At 52.6% G+C, this 9,611-nt stretch overlaps 1 gene segment (V, D, J or C); it reads right to left on the bottom strand.

Annotated features, from left to right (window-relative positions):
• Positions 1 to 6,675: 6,675 nt before the first annotated feature.
• Positions 6,676 to 7,606, bottom strand: LOC120380471. The segment is given in 2 exon segments: positions 6,676 to 7,016; positions 7,558 to 7,606. Coding segments are annotated over 2 exon segments (387 nt in total).
• Between the last annotated feature and the right edge of the window lie 2,005 nt (positions 7,607 to 9,611).

Raw genomic sequence — 9,611 nt, 5'->3', positions numbered from 1 at the left:
AATATTTTCCATCAAAACTTTTTCTGGATAGAAAACTAGGGGTTTTAAAAAGCAGAAAAAAATCACGGACAATGTCTACTTTCCTTCAAAATTTGTTGTGGTTTTTTTAATTGAAAAGCTGAAATTAGTCTGCCAAAACCTGAAAATGGTTTGAGGTTTCAGAGGTGTATGGTCAAATATTTGCTGCTTGCTGTGTTTGATTGTTTAAAGAAACAATAAAAAAATCTGTTTAAAAAATCCAAAACTTTTGAACCACCTCAGCTTGTAACCAAATGCCTGAGCCCATCCAGACAGAGATTTTTCCAGGTTTCTGATACTCTGCTGGCTTCCTTGACTCCTATCTGTGTCCATAACTTTGGGTTCATTTAGGTTAGAACATAAAAACAGCCATACTGGGTCAAACCAAAGGCCATCCTGCCCAGTATCCTGTCTACTGACAATGGCCAATGCCAAGTGCCCCAGAGGGAGTGAGCCTATCAGGTAATGATCAAGTGATCTCGCTCCTGCCATCCATCTCCACCCTCTGACAAACAGAAGCGAGGGACACCATTCCTTAACCATCCTGGCTAATAGCCATTAATGGACTTAACCTCCATCCATTTACCTGTTTCCTAGAGACTGGCTCCATGGGGACCCTCACAAACTGGAGACGGTTACTGTGGGTTTCTCTTTAGTATAGCTTATGTACATACTCCACGAACTGAGCATTTGAGCTTGTTGCAGAATCTGGGATGAGCCTATGTTGTCAAAAGTTCTCAAACTGGGGGTCAGGACCCCTCAGGGGGTCACGAGATTATTACTGGGGGTCGTGAGCTGTCAGCCTCCACCTCAAACCCCACTTTGCCTCCAGCACTTATAATAGTGTTAAATATATATAAAAGTGTTTTCAGTTTATAAGGGGGGGTCACACTCAGAGGTTTGCTATGTGAAATGGTCACCAGGACAAAGAGAACCACTGAATTAACCCCTCTGAAGCCTCAGGGAATGTAGGGGAGGGGGGGTGTCTCCCTTGGTAGGGTTGGGAAGGATATTGCTCTTCTCATGTGATCCCTCCACCCAGTGGCTAATTTTAAATGAAGCTCCCCTCCCATGACATGAATGTCCCTATGGCACTGAAATTACATATAGACTATAACTTGGCATTTGAGAAGTGAAAGGGATGGGAGCCCTAATGGAAAAGCTAACAGGTCGGCTCTTCTGCAAGCCTCAAACTGCTGAATGAGCTTTAGGGTAGGGAAGGCTGTGCCTCCCCAAACAGCCTGGCCCTGCCCCCATCCGACCCCCACCCACTTCCTGTCCCTGACTGCCCCCCTCAGAATCATAAGAACATAAGAACATAAGAACGGCCATACCGGGTCAGTCCAAAGGTCCATTGTCATAAATAAACAGATCAGGGTTAAGGTCTCTTTTACCTGGAAAGGGTTAACAAGCTCAGTAACCTAAGAAACACCTGACCAGAGGACCAATCAAGGGACAGGATAATTTCAAATCTCTGTGGAGGGAAGCCTTTGTCTGTGTTCCTTGTTTGCTCTGTGTTCTCCCTTTGGATCTAAGAGAGGCCAGACATGTCTCCAAGTTCTCCTGGAGTAGTTCCTACTATCCAATAGTGAGTATTAATTAGAAAGGTGGATTAGTCTTATAATTTGATTTCTACATTTGCAATTGTGTGTTTGCTGGAGAATTTCTTTAATTCTGTACTGTTATTGCTTTTACTGAGAAAGAAAGGAGGGGGGATTCTCTCCAGAGATTGATAAATTTAGACCCTGTGTATTGTTCCATCTTGGTATTACAGAGACAGTTTACTTTCTTTTTATTCTTTAATAAATCTTTTCTGTTAAGGACTTGGTTGATCTTTCCTTGGGTGAATTCTCAGGGAAAGGGGAGGAGGGAGGAGGATGGCATCCCTCTGTAGTTGAATCCCAGTATCTCTCCTAGGAGAAGGGAGGGGGGAGGAAGCAGGGGAGAATGGTTTACTTCTCCTAGGTGTAAGAACTCCATGGATTTGGGGCTCTTGGGATCCCCAAGGATTTTGGGGAAGGACTGTGTCCCAATACACGTACATTATTGGGTGGTGGCAGCTTTTACCCGATCTAAACTAGGATTTTAGTTTAGGGGAGTCCATGCAGGTCCCCATCTTGTGAACCCAAAAGCTCCAAGTGGGGGAGAAACCTATGACATCCATCTAGCCCAGTATCTGTCTACTAACAGTGGCCAATACCAGGTGCCCCAGAGGGAGTGAACCTAGCAGGCAATGATCAAGTGATCTCTCTCCTGCCATCCATCTCCATCCTCTGATGAACAGAGGCTAGGGACACCATTCTTACCCATCCTAGCTAATAGCCATTTATGGACTTAGCCACCATGAATTTATCCAGTTCCCTTTTAAACATTGTTATAGTCCTAGCCTCCACAACCTCCTCAGGTAAGGAGTTCCACAAGTTGACTGTGCACTGTGTGAAGAAGAACTTCCTTGTATTTGTTTTAAACCTTCCGCCTATTAATTTCATTTGGTGACCCCTAGTTCTTGTATTATGTGAATAAGTAAATAACTTTTCCTTATCCGCTTTCTCAACATCACTCATGATTTTCTATACCTCTATCATATCCCCCCCTTTGTCTTCTCTTTTCCAAGCTGAAGAGTCCTAGCCTCTTTAATCTTTCCTCATATAGGACCCTCTCTAACCCCCTAATCATTTTAGTTGCCCTTTTCTGAACCTTTTCTAGTGCTAGAATATCTTTTTTGAGGTGAGGAGACCACATCTGTACACAGTATTCGAGATGTGGGCGTATCCCAACCCATCCTGCTCCTTGTCCCCTCACCGTCCCCCAGAGACACCACAACCACCACCATCTCCACCCCAGGACCCCACCTCGCTCCCTGTCCCTGATCTACCCCCCACTGAGTCCTGACAGACCCCATAATGCCCACGATCCAACCCCCCCATTCCCTGGCCCCTGACCGCCCCCCCAACCTCTGCCCCCTCCCTGTGCCCTGACTGTCCCCAGGACTCCCTGCCCCTTAGCCAACCCCCCACCCCCAGACCCAGCCTCTTACCCCAGCTGCCTCCTCAACTGGAGCCTCAGCGCGTCGCTGAACAGCTGCAACGTGTCTCTGGTGGGGGCCTGAGCCCCGCCCCGCTCCGAGCCCTCGGTGAGGGGGCGGGGCTGTGAGCTCCAGGCTGAGCGGAGGGAGCTGAGCTCAGCCTGGAGCTCGCAGCCCCACCCCCTCACCACGCAGCTCTGAGCGGAGTGGAGTGGGGCGGAATGGAGTGGGGTGGGGCTCAAGGGCCCCGATGGAGCCACGCTGTGGCGCTGTCTGAGCAGGGCCGGCTGTGGCTTTTTTGCCACCCCAAGCAAAAAAAAATTGCGTAGGGTCCGAAGCGGCGATGGGGCGGGGGAACAAACCTGCCAGCCAGTGGAAACATGAAATGGGGGAAACCAACCTGCCAGCCAGCCGGCCGGAGCATCAAAGGGGAGATTGGGAAACCTACCGGCGGTCCAAGCAACGAGGGAGGAGGAGGCGCAAAACAAACCGGCCGGCAGGATCAGCGAAGGGGGGGGGGGCAAGAAACCTGCCGGCTGGTCGGAGCAACGAGCGGGGGGGACCAACCTGCCAGCCAGCCAAAACAGCAAAGCGGGGGGGGGGAACAACCTGCTGGCCGGAGCAGCAAAGCAGGGTGGGGACCAACCTGCAGGCCGGAGCAGCAAAAGGGGTGGGTGGGAAACATGCCGGTCGGAGCGACGAAGTGGGGGGGGACACAAACCTGCCAGCCAGCCGAAACAGGAAAAGGGGGGAGGGATGAAACAAACCTGCTGGCCGGAGCAGCAAAGGAGGGCGGGGGGCACGAAACAAACCTGCCGGTCGGAGCGACAAGGGGGGGCGGGCCGTGAAACCTGCTAGTTGGTTGGAGCAGTGAAGGGGAGGAACAAACCTGCCGGCTGTAGCAGCAAAGGGGGGGGGGGCAGTGGGAAACCTGCTGGCAGGTCGGAGCAGCGAAGGGTGGGGGGTGCGAAACAAACCGCCCAGCCGGCCGGAGCAGCGAAGGGAAGAAAAAATAAGAAAACAAAAAGAAAAAAAAAACCTGCGGGGCGACGAGAGCGCGGGTGCAGGGGGACTCCGAGCCCTGCAGACCCCGGGCAGCGGAGTGCACACCCCAGCTAGTGCGTGGGGTGGAGAGAAGGGGGGCGGCCAGGGCTTCCTTAAGCGGGGTGCTCGCACCGCCTGCTGGGAGGGCTCCACACTGCTCCGGTGGGCGGGCTGCCGTGCCGGGCTTGCTGCAGCCCTTGCACTGCTCCCAGCAGCTCCCCTCCTCTGTGCTGCCGCCCCCTACAGGGAGGCAGGAGCAGCAAACCAAAAAGAAAAAAACCTGCAGGGTGGCGGCGGAAGCAGCAAAATGCAAAAAAAAAAAAAAATAAAGGATTGGACAGAAGCCGCCCCTTGTAATCTGCCGCCCCAAGCACCAGCTTGCTCGGCTGGTGCCTGGAGCCGGCCCTGTGTCTGAGGACACCGCTTGATGCGCTGAGGCTCCAGGAGAGCGGGCGGAGGCGGGAGCCTCAGCTGTTCTCTTGGGGGCCCCTGCGGAGCCTTGGGCCAGGGGCAAATTGCCCCCTTGCCCCCCCCGGGCGGCCCTGACCTAGACAAATTAGAGGATTGGGCCAAAAGAAACCTGATGAGGTTCAGCAAGGACAAGTGCAGAGTCCTGCACTTAGGATGGAAGAATCCCATTCACTGCTACAGACTAGGGACCAAATGGCTAGGCAGCAGTTCTGCAGAAAATGACCTAGGGGTTACAGTGGACGAGAAGCTGGATATGAGTCAACAGTGTGCCCTTGTTGCCAAGAGAGCTAACGGCATTTTGGGCTGTATAAGTAGGGGCATTGCAAGCAGATCGAGGGACGTGATCATTCCCCTCTATTCGACATTGGTAAGGCCTCATCTGGAGTACTGTATACAGTTTTGGGCCCCACACTACAAGAAGGGATGTGGAAAAATTGGAAAGAGTCCAGTGGAGGGCAACAAAAATGATTAGGGGGCTGGAGCACATGACTTCTGAGCAGAGGCTGAGGGAACTGGGATTGTTTAGTCTGTGGAATAGAAGACTGAGGGGGTATTTGATAGCTGCTTTCAACTACCTGAAAGGGGGTTCCAAAGAGGATGGATCTAGATTGTTCTCAGTGGTAGCAGATGGCAGAACAAGGAGTAATGGTCTCAAGTTGCAGTGGGGGAGGTTTAGGTTGCATATTAGGAAAAAAAATTTCACTCAGAGAGTGGTGAAGCACTGGAATGGGTTACTTAGGGAGGTGGTGGAATCTCCTTCCTTAGAGGTTTTTAAGGTCAGGCTTGACAAAGCCCTGGCTGGGATGATTTAGTTGGGAATTGGTCCTGCTTTGAGCAGGGGGTTGGACTAGATGACCTCCTGAGCAGAAAAGAGAAAGAGGAATCATCACCATCATCATCTGTGCAGAATGACCCCTGCAGTGTCAGTGGGACACTGAGATACAGCAGTGGGGCTGTGATGTTTTCAGCAACACGAATTATTCGGTGAGCATTGGCAACGGAGCTCCAGGGGGTTGGGCTTGGGGTAACTAAATGATTTGGAAACCTAAATCCTAGTCACTGTCTCTGGGATTTAGGCTCCTAAATTTAAGCCACTATCAAGAGTTGGATTTGGGTTCCCAGCTCACTTAAACTGTTCCCGATTTGCACAATGGGAATTATGTTTCTCTTCTTTAAGATTCACTGATGAATCCTGAATGCAGCGTTGATGAGGGCCTCAAAATACCCAGATTGAGTTAACCAAGTGGAGAATAGCGGCTATTTATAGGCAGCTGGATTTGGCAGCTGTCTCTATTTCAGCTATTTCACCTTGGCTCCCCCTCACTGCAAAGACTTGTGGGTGCGCCAGATATTCTTGTGGTTTGGTCTTTTCTTTGGGCAGTTGAATTCAGGCTAAACAGCAGAATTCTGGCTGACCCTCCAGGTGTGTAGGAAGAATCCTGAAATTACTGGGAAGCAAAGCCAAACCTTTAACTAGTCCCTCAGCGCTTGTGCTCACGCATTGCAGTGCAGTCCTTAATTGTTCAGGACAGACAATGTGCTGCAGGTGCACCATTCAGCGTTCTGCAGGTCTGTGCAAGTAGTGATAAAATAATGGTGTGCAAAATTCTAGGGAGGTTCCACCACGAGTTTTTATAAGATAAGAACGACCAGATTGGGTCAAACCAAAGGTCCATCTAGCCCCGTATCCTGTTTTCTGAGAGTGGCCAATGCCAGGTGCCCCAGGGGAATGAACAGAACAGAGAGTCACCCAGGGATCCACCCCCTGTCACCCATTCCCAGCTTCTGGCAAACAGACTCTTTAAATAATGTTTCTGGCATTTCTTCCTCTTCGTTCATGTTCACAAGGCGGGTTGAAGGGCAGAAAGCTAATGATCAATAGCTACTGAGGCGGATTCAATTTCTCCATTGCTACCCACTAAGTAAAGTCCTCGCTATTCTCTCAACATAGCGAGTCTTTAACTGCCAATCTGCATGTTGAGATGACTGAAGCCCAGATACATTATTGGCGGTTTCTTATTCCATTTCCCGGTGTCTCAGCTGCTCTGCTGTGTCAGTGCCTGCTGCTCTCTGCTGGCCCTGAAAGCTGTTTGCGTCCGAGGAGGAGGTTTTTGTATTCACTGCAGCTGATTTCTGATCGCTGTGTCTCTCGCACAGTAATACCGGGCGGTGTCTTCCGCTTTCAGGCTGGTCATTTGCAGATACACCAGGCTGTTCGAGTCGTCTCTGGAGATGGTGAATCGCCCTTTAACCGCTTCACTGTAAAACGTGCTGTGGCTATTAGCAGGGTTGTATATCCGTGAGACCCACTCCAGGCCCTTCCCGGGCGCCTGACGGACCCAGCTCATATGGTAGCTGGTGAAGGTGAACCCGGAGGCTTTGCAGGAGAGGCGGAGAGATCCCCCGGGCTTCTGAATTCCACCTCCGGACTCCACCAGAAGATCCTGGGACCGGACATCTGGCGGGGGGGGGGGGGGGGGGAAGGCAAAAAGCCATTAAGAATCATGTTAACACACGACCTGAGCAGGGGCGGCTCTACAAAGTAGGCTGCCCCAAGCAGCGCGGAGCGCTGCGCCGCCCTTCCCCAGTCCCGCGGCGGGTCCCCTCTTCCCGCGGCTCCGGCATCCTGGGGAGGGCGGCATTTGGCTCCGGTGGAGCTCCCGCCGGCATGCCTGCGGCAGGTCCACCGGAGCCCGGGACGAGCGGACCTGCCGCAGTCATGCCTGCGGGAGCTCAACCGGAGCCGCGGGAAGACGGGACCCGCCGCAAGTATGCCGGCGGGAGCTCCCCCGGAGCCAAACGCGGCCCTCCCCAGGATGCCGCCCCAAGCGGCCGCTTGGCCCGCTGGTGCCTAGAGCCGCCCCTGGACCTGAGCCAAAGCTCACAGAAGCCGTTGGGAAGCGGCTCGTTCATTTCACTGCGCTTTGGGCTGGGGCAGTAATGTACAAACTGCCCCGGAGTCTCCCACCGATGCTGGGGGCGGGGGAGGGGGGAAGTACCTGGAAGGGCCGCTAGAGCCAAGAGAAGATTCAGCCACAATCTCATGCTGCTGACACTGGGGGGTGTTTCCGATGGGAACTGCAAGACCTTGGCCTGCTCCCCGTTCATACTCTGCCCTCCAGGAGAACACTGGATTTATGCAGGGCCCCGAGACACTGAATTTGCATCTCCCCTCTTTAAAAATCACACCCCAGACCGCAGCCCTCGTTAAACTCGGGCCTCCCGGAGACGGGTTCGGCGGCAGAAGATATTCGGCGGGAGAAGGAGGGTTGGAGTCTCTCTGATAGGCTCATTGCTGCAGTGACCTCTAGGGATGCTCGCTGCCTCTGACAGGCAAAATGCACCATCGATTGTTCACCTGCCGCTGAGCTCTGTCTGTTCTTCGTCTGTGAGTCCTTGCCACTGTGTGTCCAGTGCAGAGAGCGCTAGGCCGGGCCATGGGACACTGGCTGTTTATTCCTTGGTCTTCTGGGTTGCCTTGGATAAGTCACTTCTCTCTGTAAAATGGGGATTTTTGCAGACCCTCCTGACCCTCCTTTGTGAAGTGCGCTGAGATCTCTTGCTGGAAATCGCTATATAAATGCTAGGGGTTGGTGGTATTACTAATGTCTGAAAACATATTTTTCTTCTTCTATGAGAAGGAGGCAGGCATTGCAAAGCAGGGGTGCTGGAACAATGTATATAGTGCGGATGCTGAGAGACACTGAACCAAACTGGAAACCCTGTATATGATGGAAACCACTTCAAGCCAGGGTTGGAGCAGCACCCCTAGTTCCACCACCTATGTTTGAAACTCTTCCTTGCAATGCTGGATGACCAGACAGGATTATTATATTAGCACCTTAAAATGAATGGGAGTCGGGTGTGGGTACCCCCTAGCCTGCTTTGAATGTTGTAGCCCAGAAGTCCTAAAGCGCTAAACTCTGCTAAGTCATATAGTGAAAATGGACAGTCAGTACCTGAAAAAATCTCCAGCCTAGGATTATAACCCAGCAGGTATTTGTATGCGTGTGTAACTGTAAGTGACAGAGAACTCCCGTTGCTTTGAGTGGGGTTAATTGTAAAAAAATCTGTTGCACAGAAGTTATTTCACTCTTCTCCTTCTTAGTATTAGTGTCAATATTATTTTCAACACCCACTGTATATAGGCAATAATACAGATAAAAATGTCAATAAGGTAAATGAAAGTCTCCATGGGAACGCTGGATAAAATAATAAAAATTAACAGTAATACATAGACCTTAGAAGCTGAGCCCTGCCCCTGTGTTGATGCATTCTGATACAGGGGAGTTTTTAAAGGATTTTCGCTTAAGCAATGTAACTTCTCAAATCCCGTGGGGGTTGGAAACCTCACAACGCTGAGTTCCTTTGAAAACAGGGAGCAAACTCTCTAATGGGTGGAGGAGCTGTTGTTTCTCAGGGGAGATCCAGTGCGCTCAGAGGCACAGCTCAGCAACATTTCAGAGTGAGCAATCTCTTACAAAGATTGCTGTGTAAAATCCCACAGCAGTCTGGGGCTGGGACAGGGCCGCCCAGAGGATTCCGGGGGCCCGGGGTCTTCGGCGGCGGGGGGCCCTTCCGTTCGGGACCCGCGAAGTGCCCGAAGACCAGCGGCGGGGCCCCCGCCGCCAATTACCGCCGGGCGGGACCCGCCGCCGAAGCACAGCCCGGTCTTGGCGGTAATTCGGTGGCGGGGTCCCGCCGCGGGTCTTCGGGCACTTTGGCTGCGGGTCCCAGGCGGAAGGGCCCCCGCCGCCGAAGACCGAGCTGAACTTCGCGGCGGGTCCCGCTCCATCTTCGGGGTAATTCGCCAGCGGGGTCCTTCTGCCCGGAGCGGAAGGACCCCCGCCAGTGAAGACCGGGAGCAAAAGAAGCTCCTGCGCCCGGCCCCGCAAGAGTTTTCCGCCCCCCCCCAGAGCGAGTGAGGGACCCCGCTCCAGGGGCCCCGAAAAACTCTCGTGGGGGCCCCTGTGGAGCTCGGGGCCTAGGGCAAATTGCCCCTCTTGCCCCCCCCTCTGGGCGGCCCTGGGATGGGATATTCCAAACAGTTTAA

Source organism: Mauremys reevesii, linkage group 13 (assembly GCF_016161935.1).
Source record: "Mauremys reevesii isolate NIE-2019 linkage group 13, ASM1616193v1, whole genome shotgun sequence".
Taxonomy (NCBI): Eukaryota; Metazoa; Chordata; order Testudines; family Geoemydidae; genus Mauremys; species Mauremys reevesii.
Note: the sequence above shows the minus strand (reverse complement) of the source record. Positions and strands in the feature narration are given on the sequence as shown.